This window comes from Ptychodera flava, chromosome 20 (assembly GCF_041260155.1).
Source record: "Ptychodera flava strain L36383 chromosome 20, AS_Pfla_20210202, whole genome shotgun sequence".
Classification (NCBI taxonomy): Eukaryota; Metazoa; Hemichordata; class Enteropneusta; family Ptychoderidae; genus Ptychodera; species Ptychodera flava.
This window is the reverse complement of record NC_091947.1, coordinates 24,295,790-24,318,661: the sequence shown is the minus strand read 5'-3', so window position 1 is coordinate 24,318,661 and position 22,872 is coordinate 24,295,790. Positions and strand designations below refer to the sequence as shown.

The window sequence follows — 22,872 nt, the reverse complement described above, 5'->3', positions numbered from 1 at the left end:
TGAAACGTGGTCCAGCAGGAGGTCAGACTATGTCAAAACAACACCACCCGATCCACACACACCGGCACCGGCGTCTGAATCCGTGACCTATTGAAATGAACCTTTTACTCTTTTTACTCTTTTTTTCTAAAAATGAAAAAAATCTAATATTTCCCCCAAGCGTTCACACCGGGATAGCAGCCATTTTGAATTTCTAATAGCGGTACGTTGTAGGTGATTTCAGTCGTATGGTTTAAATTTGACTTGATGAAAGTACAAGAAACAGTCAGAGTCTCCATTGAAGAGGCGCGTACCAGGAACAGTAAAAATGTACGCAGGATGGACCACCGATATTCATTTTCTTGATTTTATTAATTGCCGCCATACAAACGGTTGCAAGGAGTCTTCATCAGTAAGTCAATAATTTTCCCTCGCATGAGTGGATTTGTCCACGTGTAGATGATTGGATTGAACACGCTGTTGCTGTAGACGATCCACATGGCAGTTACCCGGATGTAGCGATGAATGTCAACGCCACGAAGATGGCAAGAGTTGATAATTACATAAGGTGACCAACACAAGAAGTAAACAAGAATTAGAATAGCTCCTGTGAAGAACAAATCGAAAAACATTTCTACATCACTATTTGATAACTTCAATTCCAAGAAACACATTGACACATTTTTGTTTCATTCGGGGTAATTTTTTATGTTACGATTGCAATTGAAATAACCTTGATTCATGAGACATAGTTTCTATGTGTTAACATGTATCATAATTATATTTTATTATTTTTCTGAAACATTTGTATTTTGTCATAATCATGGCTTCATCATGCAAATTTGGTGAAAAACTGCTGACTGACTTTGATGACGAGGCATTAATCATTAGCGCTCTACTCATGCTTTGCGTATACACATAATATGTGCATAATTATTACGTTGATACTGTAATTTCTTGTAGTACCATAAATTATTTCATAGAAGTATTTATTGCGATATATAAAACCTCAGAGGAAGTGAAGATCTGACGACTGACCGTTTAATGTGTTTCGATGAACAGAACTACATGAATAATTGCTCACATGAAACAACCAGCTATGACTGAAAATGCTCCCGTGTTTTGGTAAATGTTCCTGCGGTCAGCAAATTGATACATTCGTTTACATTATTACGACGAGCTTCAATTGAAAATGTCGTTAAGTATATACAAATATCAGTACTTAACAGGCATGAAAAAGCTAAATTTCTTTCATTATTGTAATACCATTTTATCATCACTTTATGTAGTAACTTTGATTGTCATTGGTACTTCTTGTTTTACACTGACGCAAAATCGTGAAAGTTCATCAAATATATATGCAGGTACGAAATTCCATGGCTGTTATTATCACTGTATATTTAACACACACACACACACACACATATATATAGCAGCTTTCATCGTGGTCACGTCCTTCCGGTTTAATATGCCTAATTGGAAAAGTTCATTAAAAATGCAAATAAAAAATAGCTCACAGGAAAATGCAAAATGTATTTCACCTAATAGTATACATTATCCGTATCTCATCAATATAATATAATTGTTTTTCCCTAACCTTGGTCAGTTTCTTCAACTTTAGTATCACTAATTGGGAAGGCTCATTAAATATGCCGATAGCTGATTAGTTGACGTGAAATGCCGTTTTTCACATCTATTACGGTATATCATTATATCATCAATATACATCGCAAATGTCGTAAATTTTGGTCTTCCTTTAAGCCCTAATTTTTAGCTCATGTGTGCACACTCGTTAGCTAATATCGTAGCGATGTCTGTCTGTCTGTCTGTCTGTCTGTCTGTCTGTCTGTCTGTCGGTTTGTTTACGAGATAACTCAAGAACGCCCGAACGAATTCAAGTCAAATTTGGTGGACATATACTGTATGCTCATGGTAAGAAGTGATTAGAGTTTGCTTAGTGTTGCTTGCATATTAATGAACTTATAAAACATTTTTTTTTGCTTATTATGGTTTTATAAGGAGAGAGTAATGACAATATCGACGAATATCAAGAACTACTGAATAAAATTTCATAAAACTTTTAACTGATGACAATATCAGAACATTATGATGATACTGTACTGTGAGTGTCATGTCAATTATCTGCTCATTTGCATATTCAATGAACTTTTGTAATTAGTGATATAACTCTGAAATAACAGCACCAAATTTGATGAAATCTGCACATACTGATCCAACCGATATGTGACCATGTTGAGAAGCATTTAGTGCTGTGAGGTTAATTAAGGGATCATTTGCTTACAGTGTATTTAATAAACTTGGAATTAGTGATATAACGCTGAAATTATGGCACCAAATCGATGAAACCTGCTACAGATATTGATCTGATAAATGTCGAATTGCCGCATGAAGCACGGAGCACTGTCAAGTTAATAAACAGCTCATTTGCATATTTAATGAATTATTGTAATTAGTCATATAATGCCGAAATAACTGCACCAAAGTTGAAATCTGCTGCAAATATCTGACTGTGATATGAAGGGTTCATTTGCATATTAAATGAACTTTGTATTTAGTGATATTACTCCGAAATTACAGCATTAAATTTGATGTAACGTGCTACAGATGTTGATCTTGTAGAGATCTAATTAATTGTCCCATGAAGCATTGAGGAGTTTCAAGTTAAAAAACAGCTCATTCGCATACTAAATGAAGTTTTGTAAATAATGATTTAACTCTGAGAGTACTGCGCAAAAGTTGACGAAACCTGCTACATGTAATGATCTGACAGATATCTGATTCTTCTGTGAAGGGTACATCTATGTAATGAACCTATAGTAAACCACGTGCGTACATTCATTTCACATCCGGGTGTAGTCTATTGAAATATGCAAAGTGGTATAAATCTTATTCAAAACTGCTGAACGACTTTAATTAATATTATATCATGGTATCTACAAAGTACGCAGCAAGTTCTTTCAACTTTGGTTAAATTGGTCGAGATATTATCTTTTAATTGGGAAAGTTCGTTAAATATGCAATAGTATTAAGTTGTTGTAAAAATGCTCAATGTCTCTCATCAATATTATATTACAGTGTCTTCAGTGTAAATGTACAAAGAACACGATTAGAACTAATTTGGGATAATTGGATCTTCATAGTTTCAAATTTCTCAAAAGTGTTAGGTGCCCTATAGCTGAATATTGCAATATTACAAATTACTCATAAAAAAGTGTATAACTTAAAAGAAAAAACAGATGAGCTTACATTTGCAGATTAAACCGACATTACTTTACAATGCAATTATCTCAAATTAGTTCCAATCGTGTAAATGTAGTAAGTTTCTTCAACTTTTGTCAAGTCAATATAGTTACATACTTTTAATAACGACACTTCGTTAAATATGCATATTAGTAAGCAGCTGATGTAAAAATGCAAAACGACCTTCGTTGTTGTTGTATCAAAGTAACTTCAACATACAATGCATATAAAGGTTCATCAGTTTATGGTCAGTAAATTCAGATATATATCCCTCATATAATAAGGAAGTTCGTTGCAAAAGGAGTTCATTGTCATACACTCAAGTTCTACGTGACCAGGAAATTGGCCATGATGGTCGTTGATTAATATCAGTAAAAAAACCTGAGTTACGATTCTGTAAATTTGAGAATATCTGACTTCAACACAAAAAAATCATGCAAACTTGTATTAATTATGCAAGCCAAACCCACAAACTAGTTTTTGCCTTTTTTGAACAGCCTTTATGCAGCATATTTGACGCAAGTCCAATTGGCCGTTCTTGAGATAACGCGCCACCAGGCAGGCAAGCAGGCGGGTAGGCAGACAGACAGACAGACAGACATACAGGAAGGCATTGTTTCTTACGGTAACTAAAGTGTGTAAACACATGAGCTTGAAATAATCAAAATAACGTCAAAAGGTAGCGACTTTGTCCACTTAATGATTCAAGTAAAAATGCATTCCAGATACTCAGGCAAAAGCTTACAGGTAAACATTTGTATTCTCAAGAAATACCTAAATGTCATTTATTTCTGTGCCATTTACTTTTTGGCCATTCTGATCAAAAAAATAACAATAGTGATTCCAAGTTTTACCTGTTCTTGCTACTTTCCTTTCCGCTCTTGACCGAATTCTTCCTTCACAATGATTCAACACATTTCCCTCAGTGTTTGTCGTGATATTGCTACTTCCGTGCCCTATATATGACACAATGCGACCATTTGTCGACGTACGACGATCCATACCATCGACACGAGCCGTGTTAGTAACTGACGTTTCTTGAAAACGTGAACCTTGAGGAGGGTTTCCCCTACTGGAGACAGTGAACACCATCCCGGGCTTGACTTTGGCATGGCTTTGTCTAAGCTTCCTGTATATAACGATGTACGATGTTGCCATGACAGACACGGGCATCACCATTCCAAGGATGACAGACAGCCTGTAATAACCACACCCTGAGGTCCATTGTGGCGAACAGTGATGGGTCCCTTTACATGTAAATGATAAGCGAAATGTTTGAATTACAATTATCTATATCGCCACTTTATGGCTTGCTTTTCCATTTGACGCTTTCTTTGTTCGTTTTATAAAAAGGCATTACGACTTCGACTTAATACATTGATGCAAAATTTTTACGATGCTAAATGTCTGATATCGCCATTTTGCCAACACTGAGAGGAGAACTTGGATTCACTGAACAACAACAGAAATACGCCACGAGAGATTCAGTGTTTGTATAATATAACCATAGGGAACTCTGACTGAATAACAGTTAAGTAAATTAACAATAGAAAAATAATATAAACAGAAAAAATGGTCAAACAAGAAAAAATAGACTATGGAATAACAAAAAAAACATGTAAACAAAAACAAATAAGTAAACAAACAAACATACAAACGACTGAAGGATCAATTGTGAGACTTCCATGAAACAGACGAGATTCGCCTTGCTATGGCATGGTCCTACTCTCTGTATACTCTAAGCAAGATGAATCTAGAGAGGAGGACAATTACATAGCAAGGTCAATCTAGTATCTTCCATGGAAGTTTGACAAGTGATTTGTTTGTTTGCTTGTTTATTTGTTTGTTACTTGCTGTTTTTTGGTTTTGTTTTTGTTTATTCTGCCTATTTCTGTTCTTTTTTGGCCATTTTCTCTTTTTCTTTTTCTATTTTTTATTTACTTGTTTACTATTATTGAGTCAGGGTTCCCTAGCTGTGATGTGACGTGCTTATAGCTGTCTATGCTTTAACTGAGACGTTGTGGGAGTGCATCAGTGCAACTACTCTTGTCTCCATCCAACATAAAAACACTAATGTGAAGGTTATCAGTCTTAAATATAGGGGTTAATGCTATGTAGTTTTTCAAATTTCAAGCAAGCAATATTCAAACTGTAAACTAACATGAAACGTTATCATTTTTAAATAGGAAGCGTTCTTAATCATAATTACATCATAAATAGAGCCACCCATCACACAACGACTGATGCAATCGATGACTATGCTTGCCACAGTTTATCGGGATACATCGAAACTTTATCAGATTGCGACTCCTATGTTGAGATTCAATCCTTCGCGGTAATTTGAAACATAAATTTGGACGATAACGGTCGTTCTCATCGGCACCTCACAACTTAGAAGTTTAACAAAATGTGTTATTAAAGGATGTTTGTAAAAACGATCTTCGGTTATTTGTGCTCTCAACTGACACTCATTAAGTCAAAATGCAACAAACTCTTCATGCGCAGCATAATATTCATTTGATCAGGCTAATTGTAGCTCTGCATTTGTAAAATCAATCATATTTTAGCTGCCGACGTCATCCTCAAACACTGACATAAGACATAAGCGTTTTTCTATTTTATGTTAAGTACGTCAACAATTGGCTTGTAACCGGGTGTATTTGCTTAATATTAAAAACAATTGTATGTGTGAATTTTCATAGACATTAAACATTCTCCAACGCATCTGATCCTTAGCAATGTTCACCCTCGCGTATCGCCGAAAAGGTAGCTTTATTATTATTGGCAGTGATGTCACCCTGAAACAAACATTGACATTCCAGGAAACTGAGAAACTACAGTTCTAGGAACACGTTGAATGGAATATTAGATGGCTTTTCTTTGATTGCCATCTAACGTATTATTACTCCCTGACTTCAATTTCATGAGCATTTCAATATTACGCAAGTGCGTTTTCTGATTATCGGAATTAATGACATAAAGCTTCTGAATCGGCCTTCATGTAAGGAAAATGTGTGTACCTGAATTATAAGCATACGGAGCCCATCCAAAAAGCGGAATGGTTGAAAGTAGTATTCCAAGGACCCAGATCGGAATAATCACAATACTGATCTTCTTGGAATTGGTGTAATTGCGATATTTGAGCGGGCTCCAAATGGCGAAACATCGATCCACAGAAATGGCAGTCAGTCCAAATGTTGAGGTTGCCAACGCTGAAACATGTACGACACCACTGAACTATGGAGAAAAACATAAAATTATTTTCATCCTACATAAATCACCTCCGTCATTTCAGTGGGAGTGAATCATCTTCCGGCTATTTAAATTTGATGACCTTGTCTATGTTTTGTGACATATGTAACATTGTGTCGCATTCAAACATTAACTGCATTATGCTCAATGCTTGTAACACCGACATTTGCACTGGATTGAAAATAGAATGCAAATGCCAAAAACACAGTGCAATCCTTGATTTATTTTAGTGTATCTACAAAAAGACAATCATTTTCATGTCTTCAAGCTCATTTTGGAATTGGCTGACATTGCACTACGAATATGTATGCCAAATAACCCTCGAAAATGGTATTGCTCGAAATGAGACGGTCAGAAACATAAATTTTTATGTTGCACAGAATTTGACACATTTCTGAAAAATACATACTCTACACTGTTCTGTGTCTTGAGATGAAACGAATGTGGTCTGAAACCATCATTTTGAATTTTAGTCCTTACCGGCGTTGTGGACTTTCCGTCTCGATTGTTTCTCTCTCATGCTAAAATATTGAAACCGTACGTACCATGCAGAAAGGTTGCGATGTTCGTAGTAGGTCGTTTCCCAAAAAAACTGAAGCAAGTGACACGGGCATGCCAATCGCTGCCAATATCAGATCACAAAAACTCAGTGAAAGGAGGAGTTTGAAATGAAGTCTGACTCTAAAGGATGGATTTTTCAGAATGATGTAACATCCAGTTAAGTTGAAAACAATCGATAACAGGGCTATAATTGCCAGAGTGATGCCCTGGATGAGAACTTCAGGCAGCGATGCAGGGGCATCTTCAAGACCATTCGAAGTACTCGATGTTGCTGTGTACGTATCAGCTTGAGGTTCTGTTTCAGATATCATCATTATATGCACAAAGGCATTCGAGGCATGTCAAATACTGGTGATATTCCACTTCTTCAAGTCCATATCGTATTCGCACAAACGATGGAAGTACTCTTCAAATTTCTTCTGCGCTGCTGCTATATGGCACATACAGCCGCACTTTTATCCCGAAAGTCTGTATGATATCAACAAACTGACTTTTTAATTTCAATTCGCATCGGCTTCCTAATTATTTATATCTCACGCCTCATACGTTTTAAGACAGCAATTATTGGTAAAGACCCTTGTCTGTCAACAAGCCATTGTCATAGTAACGGGTACAGCGTTTGTTGTCGTGCGCACCTATATGATTAATTACAAATTGATGGCAGACGACTTGTCGGAGTCAGAGGAAATAAAAAGCATAATTGTTCCTCGGAATCGCAACGTAGCGATTAAGCTGCTATAATTAATTGGATACGACAGGCACCAGTGTCTGTAATATAAAAACACCAAACAATTCGACGCTTGACGAATTGTCAAACATATCCGAGGATAAGCACTGTTTTGTCCTAATAACGCTCATGTTTAATGTCATACAAGTAATCGATAAGGATACAATATTTAATTCGGTTACCATTTTGAATTATTCATAGAGACTATTACGGTTCACCTTGCCATGCTGTAGTCATGGAAACTTGGACAGAATTAACAGAGGGGAGGCTGGTGCTTTTCAAAAGCTTAATGTATGAAAAATACCGATAGCCCTGATTGTTTGCACACAAAATTCTGACCCGCCCCTTTCCTTTTTCAGCAAAAAGTGACCCTCCCTCATGTCAAATAATTCGCACATTCATTGGCGTACTTGCAGATGACATTTTTTTATTACCATGGAAAATAAATGGTCATCCAAAGTCCCGATCGAAATGTCGATTTGCCAGTTATTTGTCTGTTACATGAATCGATAAGGATGATTATGGTTGTAGTGGTGGCGGTGGTAATGATAATGATGATGATGATGATGATGATGATGATGATGATGATGATGATGATGATGATTGATGATGCAGACGATGAAGAGAAGAAGTTCGAGAAGCAAGAGAAGGAAGAGAGAGAAGGTGGAGGAGAAAGGTTATGATGAAGTGGGTTTTCGAGATGGTGACTGATGCTGTTGTGAAGGTGGTGCGATGGCGGTGGTGATGTTTATGGAAGCGGTAGTGACGATAGAGTCTGATTAAGTAAATGTCATTTTAAGCTGCCAAGTATCGAGAACTTCCCTGACATATCTTCAAACATCAGCAAAGACAGAAACCATGTGATAACGCGATATGTTAATAAGAAATCCAACAACCCATCCTCCATAATTAAACACATCCCCGATACAATTGGATTTCAAAAGCGCATCTTCTCGATATCCACTGAGGCATATATGCAAAGGTATCTACAGTGAGGCACTTAAGGCCAGCACATTCAATGGCCGGTTGAAACACACACGTGTTGACAAGCTTGCGAAGAAAACAAGAAACAGACAGAGTAAAATGACATGGTTCAACCCACCATTCAGCAAGATTGTGAAAACCTATGTTGGAAAGGAATTCTTCCGTTTGCCTGTAAAACATTTCCTGACAGGTTCCAAATCATACAAAATTCTCAACTAAAATAATTGAAATGAAGCTACAGCTGCATGCCAAACATGGACAATATTATTAAATTACATAACAACCGGGTCACCTAGCGCAATGAAATTGAACAAACTCAGTAATGAATGTAGATGACGTATCATGTCAAATTGCCGTCTCCGGGAGTTAGGAAGTCTAAATGCATTATCTATTATCTTCCTTTCAATAAAGCTACTAAACTAGCAATAGCTGAAATTCCATTCTTCAACACAAAAGACAACACAACACGTGCCGAACGCATGGCGATCAAAACACTATCAAGAAACCCAAAAATCACCATTAAGGTAGAACGCACCTCGGGGACAGACATTCGGACTCTCAAACTTTTACAGTTCTCTTCTGATATACCACATGTGGGGGTTCATTTTAAAGCTCTTGGTGAAAGAAAACTTTTCACCGGCTTAGTTTTTCGAAATTCGAAAATTTTTATTTTTTGCCATAGAGTTAACACAGGGATGGCGGCCATTTTGAATTTCTAATATCGGTAAATCTTGGGTGATTTGTTTCTCTAGTACCAAAATTTGCACGGTGACCCCCTATTTTTATTCTTGATTTTGAAAGAGAATGATTCAAAGATTCCTTGAGGAAAGTTAGAGCAAAAGTTTAAGTCTTTCACTTTCGAGGGGCATATTACCTTAAAACCATTTGGCAAGGGAAGAGGGACAGCACTCATGAACACAATATATTACATAAGAGAGTGTGAAAGACAACTCGAGAATTAGACCAAACTACTACACAAAATTAACGACAGATGACACAAAACAAAGAGTAGAAATATACACTAACTAACAACAGAAATGTAAAATAAAAAACACATCGACTACCATACTTATACATACCTACCTACCTACCTACATACATACATACCGTACTTGTAAATCCATCCTACACTAATACGCGAACACCACGCTGGTATCTTCATAGACACTACTGTCTACGGTATCTCCTTCCAAAAATACACAAAGCGCCACCAAGGACAAAAATTCGCAGGTTGCAAGATTATAAGCGGATGCTCAAGTCCAACATACCATATATCGGAATTCGTAGACCATTTTCTCAAACAAATTGTGGAAAAAACAACAACAAAAACAAATAAGAGACACTAAAGACTTCATCCGGAAAATGGACACGGCCATGTTCCGAACAATGCTATTTTAGCCACGCTAGATGTTGTGGCCAGTACACACATACACAACACCATGACGCCATACAGGCACTCGGCAAAGCACTGAACGGCAAAACACCAACAAACAATGAATAAACAATTATTCATACACCACCAACAGAATACCTTGTTAGCTATGCTAAATATTATCCGAATTTAACAACGAATTCTACCACGTTTGTGGAGGGACCGTCATTCTACATACAAACACGGCATCGCCTGCCTCACCCTGACAACACGGAAACACGGTTTGCAAATCATGTCCAATCTTTCCAAACTTTAAGCAAGGCATATGCCAACAGCACAGAATTATTGAAGTACACCTGGCACTGCAAATCTAGGGACAAACCATTCAAGATATCATGGCCAATCCTAACAGAGAAGCTATTCATAATCAAAGCAGACAACTCAAACCCATTAAATAAACGTTCTTAGTTGGTCTCCTAGTTCCGACACGAAAACAAATTTTACTTGTCAAATTTCCATCCAGCAAACCCCTACAAATGGTTTGACTCAACTTGATACTTACATATATATTGCCATTTTCAGGGCATACATGTCTTCGCGTCTAGATCCGTACGTGAGATTCGTAGGGATAGAAAATTTGTATCGTGTTTAACTCAAAAATATGACTGTGACAACATTTCAAACTTTGCTTGAAGTCGATTTCTCTAAGATTCTTAGATTTTCTTTTCTTCGGACATCAGCCTAATTATAATGCAGGTATTTCTTTATTTCATAATTGATGCACTGTACCATACTATACAACACATCTGATGTGATGTTGACAAACTGCGCCCTCAGCAGTCCAGCGTATATTCGGTATAGTCATTGTTACTCTTTCTAGTATTTATTGATGAAAGTACTGATTACAGAAAAGAACGCTCCCAGAAAAAGAAACTGAATTTTGATAGAGTTGTAAAGGAACGAAATGATGAGAAAGTTTAAGCAGTCGGAAAAAACGAACCAAGGTTTGCATGTGGAGCTTTATTCAGAATATAATGTATCATACATTAATACTATTTTTGTTTTTGTTATTATTATATGGTGATAATGATTATTATCGATGGTGGTGTTTCTTTTGTTTTTATTGTTGTTGATTGTGATGGTGCTATTGGTGTTGTTGTTGTAGTCGTTAAATATATTTACCTTGCACTTTTTAAACTGAGCAACGTCCAGGCAGCCAAATGTTATGAAATATCACTTCAGACATTCTTTAGTTGTAAATTTAAATTAAATTTGACTCGTGGTCGGACTGAGGTCTTAACACAAATATCATGATCACCACCTTTGACAATACTGTATCATTAGAGCGTATTACAATATTTTGAGGATAACAACATAACTATGTACTTAAATGGGTCGAAATGGGAAACTCGTCGTTCACACCACGATTTATTTCGTCATTATATTAACGTGGCTATACCGGTTTCATTGGATCAATCAATCAATGACGATATCGGAAACTATATCACTAAATACAAAATCCGTTTCCTCTCGAACATGTTTGGTCAATTATATGTTCTGTTTGACGAGACGCTAGCACGGGTTGTTAGTCTGCATTCCAACGGAAGGAAAGTACACTATCTTTATTTTTAAAAAGCAATCGGCTACAAGAGACAGTCCTGTATGATCGCCAGTTTCACTACTCTGTATAGAATTATCCCTTGCACATCGCTGGTAACATCTCAACTCCCGATTTTCATATCAGTATCATTAAGCAGAACACCTCTTTGTTCAGCTTACATAGTTGTGGCAAATGTGATTTGCTTCGGAAAGTTACAGTGAATTGCTTTGAAGCATTGGCATTAGACGAACTAGAGATATTGTCTAAATCAAGATGTTGCCAACACTGTCAGGTGCAATTATCAGCTAAGCGGTAATATGAGTCGATCATAGAGGAATCAACTCTGCAAAAGTTGAAACATTGTCTAGCAGGAGGTCAGACGCAGTCAAAACAACACCACCATATTTCCATGCACTGTCTGAGTCATATCACTTGCTTTCAGGTGTTGTTTTGTCTACGTCTGACCTCCTGCAAGACAATGTTTCAACTTTGGCAGAGTTGATTTCTCTGTGATCGACTTGAATTACTGCTCAGCTGATAATTACACACTGACAGTGTTGGCAACACCTCAATTAAGACAATATGTCTAGTTCACGTAATGCCAATGCTTCAAAGCAATTCACTGTAAAGGTGATTGGTAGATCGTAATTATTCACGGAATGTGAGCTAGTCTTGGAATCAGACGAAACTAAAAGGCTATTGAGTAGCTGATTGGCTGTTTTGAGATCATTCATCAATTTCAATGATATTCAACAAACAAATCGAATAAGGAGGCGTTTGGTTTTTACAGGAAGGGGTCGGTGGAAATCAGGGGGGAGGGTGACTTTTACGAAACCGTTTTTAGGTGGTCAGATTTTATAATCAATGATTGGAAGGGGTCAAATTTTACGAAGGTTTTTTCTGGAGTTATAGCAAAAATTTGACTAATTGGCATTTCACGGAAATGTTGCTCGATCCACCATACATTGTAGTCTATGAGAAAACTATGCATTATTCCTTTTAAATACAAAACTAGCCAAATCTGTGTATTGATAGGCTCTTGATTATTGACATTAACATCAATGTACTTGATCAGACTAGGGTGGTGCATGTGTGAGAAAGAAATTTGATTTTGACATTTCACCGACATGTTGATTCACTATGCAGTCTATGAGAAAACTATGAATAATTTTTTCCAATACACTAGCTAAATCTGTGTATTTATAGGCTCTTGATCATTGATATTAATGTACTTGATTAGACTAGGGTGGTTACAAGTGGATGTTTCTGCAAGAGGGCCATTGATTGCGAAGGGTTAATGAATCAAATCTTATGATTTTTTTTTGGGGGGGGGGCTGATATTTTACAATTGATGAATTTGGGGGTGAAATTCTAGAAATTTGATTTAGAGGGGGGTCGCTTTTTACATTTCATTTGTTGCTCAAGCTCCACCGACAGTACTGATATTTGTTGCTGAATTAGACAGGATGAGAACAAGTATCTGACCATTTCTCTGTGTTCGTTGTTTGTCCTACTGTTTGAGATTGCTAGCACTTATTGGGTAGTGTCATGTTAATAAATAGCTCATTTGCATATTTTATGAAGTTTTGTAATTAGTCATACAACTCCGAAATAAATGCACCAAATTTTATGAAATCTGCTGCAGATACTGATCCGACAGACATCTGACTTTGTTTCAAAGTATTCAGTAGTGTGAAGTTAATTAATGGCTCATTTACATATTTAATGAACTTTGTAATTAAGCATATAACTCTAAAATTACGGCACCAAATTTAGTGAAACCTGCTACTGATATTGATCTGATAAATAGCTCATTGTGCTATGAAACATTGAGCAGTGTCAAGTTAATTAAGGGTTCATTTGCATATTTTGTGAACTTTGTAATTAGTGATATTACTCCAAAATTGCAGCATTAAATTTGATGAAACGTGGTACATATGTTGATTTGATAGATATATAATTGTCCCATGAAGCATTGAGAAGTGTCAAGTTAATAAACAGCTCTTTTGCATATTAAACAAGCGACCTAGCAGCCGATATAGCTCCGCTGTGTTTATGTAAAGAATAACTATTTTTGACACATGTTGATGAAGAAGGTGGAAATCTTTGATAGCTCAATGCAGTGGCCAGAAAAAAATGGCTAAAATAAGCTGCAAAAATATGCAATTGAAGATTTCATCATACTTTGAATGTATCACATAGGATCATCCCTAAGAACATGTCAACCAAAGCTATCTGATTAGTAATTTTTGAGAATTAATTTTTTGACCAAAAATTGCACCAATTGCCCCCAAAAATAAAAAATTGCAGATTTCATCATAATTTCAAAAGATCAAATTTAGTTCATCTATAGAAACCTGTATACCAAATTTCAAAGCTGTTAGACAAGTACTTTTCAAGAAACGCATTTTTTTGACCAAAAATGGGAAAAATTGCCCCAAAATTCAAAATTGCAGATTTCATCATTATTTTAATAAATATCATTTAGTTCATCAGAAATTCAATATATATTACTTAGCTCATCTTTACAAACCTGTATACCAAATTTCAAAGCTGTCAGACCAATACTTTTTGAGAAACAAAAGACCAAAAATGGCAAAAATTGCCCCAAAATTACAAAATTGCAGATTTCATCATAATTTCAACAAATATCATTAAGTTCATCTGTAGAATCCTGTACACCAAATTTCAAAGCTATCAGATGAGTAGTTTTGGAAATACACATTTTTTGACCAAAAATGGCAAAAGTTGCCCCAAATATACAAAATTACAGATTTCATCAGAAATTCAATATATATTACTAAGCTCATCTGTAGAAACCTGTATACCAAATTTCAAAGCTATCAGATGAGTACTTTTGGAAATACACATTTTTTGACCAAAAATGGCAAAAGTTGCCCCAAATATACAAAATTACAGATTTCATCAGAAATTCAATATATATTACTAAGCTCATCTGTAGAAATCTGTATACTAAATTTCAAGGCTATCATACTGGTACTTTTTGAGAAACACATGTTTTGACCAAAAATGGCAAAAACTGCCCCAAAATTACAAAATTGTAGATTTCATCATAATTTCAACAAATATCATTAAGTTTATCTGTAGAATCCTGTACACCAAATTTCAAAGCTATCAGATGAGTAGTTTTGGAAATACACATTTTTTGACCAAAAATGGCAAAATTGCCCCAAAAATACAAAATTACAGATTTCATCAGAAATTCTATACATATTACTTAGTTCATCGATAGAAACCTGTACACCAAATTTCAAAGCTATCAGACCAGTACTTTTTGAGAAATACATTTTTTGACCAAAAATGGTAAAAATTGCCCCAAAATTACAAAATTGCAGATTTCATCATGATTTCAATAAATACCATTTAGTGAATCTGTAAGAACCTGTATACCAAAGTCAAAGCTTTCAGATGAGTAGTTTTGGAAAAAACACACTTTTGACCAAAAATGGCAAAAATTGCCCCAAAAATACAAAATTACAGATTTCATCAGAAATTCAATACATATTACTTAGTTTATCGATAGAAACCTATATACCAAATTTCAAAACTATCAGACCAGTACTTTTTGAGAAATACATTTATTGACCAAAAATGGCAAAAATTGCCTTAAAAATGCAAATTTGCATATTTCTGCACAATTTGAACAAATCTGAAAAAGATCATCCCTAGGGACCTATGTACCAAATATCAAAGCTATCTGACCGGCAGTTTTGAAGAAGAAGATTTTTAAAGATTTTTTTACCAAAAATGACAAAAATTGCCTTAAAAATACAAATATGCAAATTTCACCACAATTTGAACAAATCTGACTGAAGTCACCCTAAGCAAACTGCATATCAAATTTCAAAGCAATCGGACTAGCGATTTCAGAGAAGAAGATTTTTTTACCAAAAACACCAAAAAATGCCCCAAAAATACAATTATGCAAATTTCACCACAATTTGAACAAACTTGAGTGAGGTCACTCCTATGAACCTCCATACCAAATTTCAAAGAAATATGACTTGCAGTTTCAGAGAAGAAGACCATTGTTGACGGACGGACGGACGGACGGACGACGACAGACAATCAGCCTATCGGATAAGCTCCGCGTCTCTGACAGCGGAGCTAATAAAATTTTGTAATTAGTGATTAAACTCTTAGAGTACTATGCCAAAGTTGATGAAACCTGCTACATATAATGATATAACAGATATCTGATTGTTCTGTGAAGCATACTACTATTAATGAACCTATTGTAAAACATGTGAACACATTCAGTTAACAACTGGTTAAATTAAAATATCAAAGCGGGGCCACCGACTAAAAGTTTCGTTACCATATTCTGGTAGTGTAATCTTTATTACAATATGTCCATGAAGGTTAACAGAGTAATACGTCATCTTTAACTCATGTGTTTAATGTGTTTAAGACGTGAGCTAATCTCTGTGCAATGTCTGTGTATTGTGTGTGCGTTAGTGTCTGTCTGTCTGTCTGTCTGTCTGTTTAAACGATATCCCAAGAACGCCTGAACGGATTCAAGTCACATTTGACACATATATTTTGTTTGAGAATGGCAAGAACTGATTAGTTTCCAGTGGGTGTGGCTTGCATGTTTCATGCCCATTTGCATAAGTAATGATTTAAAAAAAACATACTTATAATGAGAACAGCTGCACAAAATAGGATGAGATTTGCTACAAATATTGATCACACAAGCATTTATCCGCCATGAAACACATAAAGGTGTGACATAAAAGCTAAGTGCTAATTTGCATATTTTATGAAATTTCCTTATTAGGGATATATATAGCAATTGCCGTAATCAATATTGACAAAACTTGGTGTGTATATTGGAAATACTATTATTTAACATTACTGACCGTCATTAAGCATATTTACTAAAAAAAATTCTTACTTTGCATATTCAATGAACTCTGCTAATTAGGGTTATATATCTTGATTGACTTGAAAAAAGTTGACGAAAATTGCTATTTACATTGAATATACTATGATACAACATTATCGAATGTCTTTAAGCGTGTTTACTTTAGTAAATTCCTAATCTACATATTTAAATCACTTTCCTAACTAGGGATACATGTCTGGATTAACTTGATCAAAGTTGGCGAAACATGCTATGTACATTGATGATACTAGGTTTAAACAATATTGACAGTCATTAAGCACATTTACTTCAGGCAATTCCTAATTTGCATATAAGATGAAGTTTCATTCATAGATTATATGCCTGAATTAACTTGATCAAAGTTTGAGAACCGTGCAATGTACATTGATACTAGTTTAAGCAATATTGGAAAGTCATTTAGCATTTTCGCTTTCAGCTGATCACTAATTTGCATGTCAAACGAACTTTCCCAATAACAGAAATATATCTGAATTTGACATGATAAAAGACGAAACTTGCTACGTATATTTGACATTCACTGATATAACAATCATGAAAGTTGTTTTAGCAGTTTAAGATAAACTTGTCACTACTTTGCATATTTAATAAACTTTCCTTATTTGGGATATATATCTGGCTTGACCAAATTTGCTTGTATGTATATTGTAAATACTATGATCATAATTTAGACAGGAGGATAGGAAGGAGGGTCACATTTTACAGTACGGGTGTGCACTGAATTCCCCTGGCCCAACCCTGTAATTACTGAAAGCTCTCTAACGGATCCCTAGAATAGCACGGTAGCTGACGTTGCAAGTATTTACTCCGAATATATCTCTGAATGAAGAAAAATATGCCATTAATAGGAACTTTTGCACTTCAATATAATATATGAATAAGGTATTACTTCAAGATCATCAAATTGATTACACAATGTGTAAAAATGGATTTCGTATCCACACTTAGGAAGTGAACTTTGTCCAATGCAACGATCACAAGTTTTAGCGAAGCAATTCTGCCTAAGGTTGTAAAACGACAGCTTGCCTTGAGTTATCACATGATGTATTCATCACAACAAGTCATCTACACATATGTCAAGTAAATCTAATCTTCATATGCTAGCTGCATAGGTACATTACCTTTTGAGTTCGAATCAGATCGAGAATTTAATGAATTATGGTATTCGGTGTAATTGTACTTGGCCGACTTTAATGCAGGATGCTCCTCAGTAACAGCTATTCGGAAAATGTAAAATTCTCACAATCCTTTGATGGTTTACTGGTAGTGTGAGCTAATTTTGAAGCTCTTCATCTCTGAGTAAATGAAGCTTTCACCTTTTTTCTAAAAATAAACAAATCTAATATTTCTCCTAAGCGTTAACACAGGGGTAGGAGCCGTTGTGAATTTCCAATAGCGGTAAATTGTAGGTGATTTCAGTAGTATGGTTTAAGGTTGACTTGAGCAAAGTAGAAGAAATAGTAGAAAGTCTCTAATTTTGAAGAGCGTATACTACTTAAAATGCTCGCAGAAAGGACCACCTATGTTGATTTTCTTGGTCCATTAATTGTCGCCTTTAGAACGGTTGCAAGGAGTCTTCTTCAGAAAGTCAATAAGTTTCCCTCGCATCAGTGGATTTGTCCAAGTGTAGATTAAAGGATTGAACACGCTGTTGCTGTACACGATCCACATGGCAGCAACCTGGATGTAGCGATGGATGTCAAAGCCACGAAGATAGCAAGAGTTGACAACGGCATAAGGTGACCAACACATGAAGTAAGTGAGAATCAGAATGGCTCCTGTGAAGAAAAAATCGGAAAACATTTCTACATCACAATTTAATAACTTAAATTCCAAGAAACACATTGACATATTTAGACCCCACATGGTTTTGGCTCCGTCCGTCCGTCTGTCAAAGAGATTTCTCCGACATGCCTGTGTCAATTCCTTTCAAACTTGGCACAAGGATAGTCCACTATGACATACATATGCACGCCTATTGTTTTGGGTTTGGCACACATAAATAGTGCTTATTTGCATAATTAGTGATTAAAAAAAAGAGCTGTTTCCTAAGAGACTAAACCAAATTTAAGGTAGTACGCACCTCGAAAGTGAAAGACTTAAACTTTTGCTCTATCTTTCCTCAAGGAATCTTTCAATTCTTCTCTTTCAAAATCAAGAATAAAAATAGGGGGTCACCGTGCAAAGTTTGGTACTAGAGAAACAAATTACACAAGATTTACCGATATTAGAAATTCAAAATGGCCACCATCCCTATGTTAACTCTATGGAGAAAAATAAACATTTTCAAATTTCGAAAAACTAAGCCGGTGAAAAGTTTTCTTTCACCAAGAGCTTTAAAATGAACCCCCACATGTGGTATATCAGAAGAGAATTGTAAAAGTTTGAAAGTTTGAATATCTGTCCCCGAGGTGCGTTCTACCTTTAAGTACCCATTAACCCTTTTCCTGCCAAGTCCATATTTCACCACCAGGTCAAGATGGTTAAAATAAATGAAACACAACATATTCCATATGGTGTATTTTAACATAATACTGTACATTTGAGAGCTGTTGAAAACATAATACTGTAAACTTGATTTTTTTGGACTAAAGATGCTATAACATACCAAGCCAAGTGGGTGAAAATACGTCATGGTTTGGCTCAATACCACTTTTTACTGACTTGGCTGATGGGGAAGTGATACTGTCTGGCAGGAAAAGGGTTAATGAAACTGTGTGCACATGTTGGTCACACAGAGCTCTAGTAGCAGACAAAGATATTCATAATTCCTGTAATATGTCAAGAGAGACTTACTCAAATTTGATGAAACTTGTTACAGATGTTCTTATACCATAGCTTAACTGTGTGCAAAGACATTTAGCAGGATCATGTCAATTAATATCTTATTTACATATTTGATGATTTATGTAATTAGAGTGCTATACCAAGACGAAGCATTATATCGGCCACATTTCGCCTTCCTTTCGGGGCGGGAGGCTTCAAAATTATAGCAAGTCAGAAAGGGGGAACTTGAACACTTTGCTGGATAGTTAGGAAGGTATTTGAAAGTATCTGAGAATTTTTTTTTAATCTCCCGCCAACCCTCCCCTTTCCAGAGGTGTTTGGGAACGCAGTCTTAGTGACTAGTGCGTACCTCATCCTGTAATTGAATGATTGACTGATAAAAAAATAAAATAAAGAATACACATCTTTCAATTAGGAAAAATCTTAAATATGCAAATTCGTATTAAGTTGTGGTAAAATTACTAAATGACTCTCATCAATATCATATCACACTGTGTTCAATGTACATGTACATAGTAAGTTTATTCAACTTTGGTCGAGTCAATCATGTCACATATTTTTATTATCGACAGTTCGTTTAATATACAAATAAGTAATAAGCAGCTGATATAAAAATGAAATACGACTATCCTGGTATCTTCAATATGTACATAAAGTTTTATCAACTTTGGTGTAGTCAATGCATATATATAAATATATATATATATATATATATATATATATATATATATATATATATATATATATATATATATATTATATATATATATACAAAATGTATACAATGTATATACACACGTGTCCTGGAAATTTGCGACTATGTTCGTTGATTAATATTTGTTTAGACATTATGAGATATAATTCTGTAAATATGAGAATATCTGACTTCTACATGAATTATTATGCAAACTAGTTTTGATTATACAAACCAGCTGTTGCTTTCCCTTACCAGACTGTATATGGCACAAGTTCAAAAGAAAAAATAGTGCAGACCCTGAAGTTTTGATACCTGCATGGATGCTTGTTTGGTTTGAACTTTAATTTGAAGTCTTTTTGTAGAGATATTTTTCTGCTTGAATCAAAATTGTGAATAATGGCTGAAGCATTCTGTGGTAACAGGTGGATATCTACGGCCCATAGAAATCATAACATTAGCCTGAATTGTATCAAAAATCTACTAAGGGTGCTATTTTCATCGCTATTTGAACATTTCCGTAGACCTGCCTACACGAAAAATTCATCAGTAGTCAAGCTGACATTGACCTAACACCTGTCAAGAGGATTCGTGTCGTGAATGTTTTAAAGTAGGAAAATCGAGCTCACCGCTACTGTGGTTGCCTATGGGAAATTAATTAGTGGTCTTGTACCATATAGCAAATTTTGATTCAAATCCAATGACCCGAGATATCGCGACAACAGACAGATAGACAGCAAAACAGACAGGCATTGGTATAACAGTAGCTCAAGGTGTAATTACACGTGAGAGTAAAATTATTATAATAATGTCTAAAGGTAGCGACTTTGTCCCTTTCATGTTTTAAGGAACAAAAATAAATTCTTAGAGATTAAATGGCATACTCAACACTCAGACAAAAGCCTAAAGGTAAATATATCCATTTCCAAGAAAAACTCAAATGTCATTTAGGTCTGTGCCATTTATTTTTCTGGCCATTCTGATCAAGGAATAACATTGATTCTGAGTTTTACCTGTTTTTGCAACTTTTCTTTCCACCCTTGCCTGAATTCTTCTTTCTCGCTGATTCCACTGATTTCCTCCTGTCTTTGTAGTGTTATCACCACTTCCGTGTCCTGTATATGACACATTGTTATCATTTGTCGACGAAAGACATTGGCGATCCATACCATCGACACGAGCCGTGTTGGTAACTGACGTTTCTTGTAAACACGAACCTTGAGGAGGGTCTCTCCTACTGGAGACAGTGAACACCATCCCGGGCTTGACTTTGGCATGGCTTTGTCTAAGCTTCCTGTATATAACGATGTACGATGTTGCCATGACAGACATGGGCATCACCATTCCAAGGATGACAGACAGCCTGTAATAACCACACCCTGAGGTCCATTGTGGCGAACAGTGATGGGTTCCTTTAAATGTAAATAATAAGCGAAATGTTTTAGATTACAATTATCTATATTGCCACTTTATGGGTAGCTTTTCCATTTGACGCTTTATTTGCTCATTTTACAAACGTTACGACTTCGATTAAATATATTGTGGACACAAAATGTTACGATGCAATATGTCTGTTATCACCATTTTGTCAACACTGAACAGCAATATTAATACACCACGATAGATTCAGAGTTAGTATAATATAACCACAGGGAACTCTGGCTGAATAACAGTAAACAAGTAAAAAAAAAATTTAAAAAAATTAAAAAATAGAAAAAAAATAAAAATAATGGAAAAAAATGACAAAATAATCAAAAACAATCAATTATACAAGCAAACAAACAAACGACTGACGGATCAATTGTCAGACTTTCCTGAAACAGACTGGATTCACCTTGCTAGACTGAATCCTTCGCGATAATTTGACAAACAAATGTGAACAATATTTAATGATCGTTCTTATCAGCATGTCCCAACTTTGACGTTTAAAAAAATGTGTTACTAATGGATGGTTATAAAAAACGATCGCTGCCTGATTGTGCTCTAAACTGACGCTCATTAAGTCAAAATGCTACAAAAACTCTTCATGCGTAGCATAGTATTCACTTGATCCAGTTAATGCTCATTTGATGAAATTTACATAAACAAAATGATTTATAAGAAATATGCCATCCTCAGTGATGAGACACATCCCTTGTACAAAGAATTTGATAGTCATCGTATAGAAAGAAGTTGTAGATTTAGAGTGCCCTTTGCACACACACAGCGTTTTAAGCATTCCTTTCTACCAAGAGCTATCTCAAATCAAGCAGAGCAGATTTTAACAAGTTTGTTTTCGTCACATTTTTATGTTTGTGTGTGAACGTGTTTTACTTTTTATTCTTTGTTGCCGGATTACTTTGAAGCAGATGTTGAAATTTCTTTATGAATATCAATAAAGTATTTATTATTATTTATTTATTTATTATTTATGTAGCTCTGCCGCATTGGTAACGTTGTAAGATCTCGTTGTCCATTGAAAGGCAAGTATTTGATAAAGAACTGAACTTTATTGCTTCATGACGGCTGGCTTGCAGTGAAGCACAGACCGACTATGGATCATGGGAAATACATGTCAAAGGTCATATAGGCCATACGGAATGCCTGTTTAGTATGACCGAAAGGTATGACATTACATCCCCCTTTTCTTGAATAAATGTCAACTGGAGTCTGAAGTAAACAAATGTTCAGAGTCCATACGAAGCGTGCAAACAAATGGTTTGTCAAATAATGACTTATGAAAAAAAAT

At 35.4% G+C, this 22,872-nt stretch overlaps 1 protein-coding gene and 1 long non-coding RNA gene across 2 annotated transcripts; both read right to left on the bottom strand.

Annotated features, from left to right (window-relative positions):
• Positions 1-346: 346 nt before the first annotated feature.
• On the bottom strand, positions 347-6,460 carry LOC139119641 (uncharacterized). Its single transcript, XR_011548965.1, has 3 exons — positions 6,261-6,460; positions 4,095-4,487; positions 347-586 (listed from the first exon to the last, which is right to left on the bottom strand). It is a non-coding gene; the product is annotated as an uncharacterized lncRNA (long non-coding RNA).
• An 11,745-nt stretch (positions 6,461-18,205) lies between these two features.
• LOC139119536 (5-hydroxytryptamine receptor 1-like) lies at positions 18,206-21,488 on the bottom strand. Its single transcript, XM_070683379.1, has 2 exons — positions 21,158-21,488; positions 18,206-18,441 (listed from the first exon to the last, which is right to left on the bottom strand). The coding sequence occupies exons 1-2, from the start codon at positions 21,486-21,488 to the stop codon at positions 18,206-18,208; spliced, it is 567 nt and encodes a 188-aa protein (XP_070539480.1).
• Between the last annotated feature and the right edge of the window lie 1,384 nt (positions 21,489-22,872).

Bases quoted from the DNA above. Each gene is read 5' to 3' on its own strand.
- LOC139119536 (XM_070683379.1), bottom strand. From the start codon at position 21,488: ATGGTGATGCCCATGTCTGTCATGGCAACATCGTACATCGTTATATAC. The intron at 18,442-21,157 runs GTAAAACTCAGA...TTTTCTTCACAG, and splicing joins AAGAAAAGTTGCAAAAACAG to GAGCCATTCTGATTCTCACT.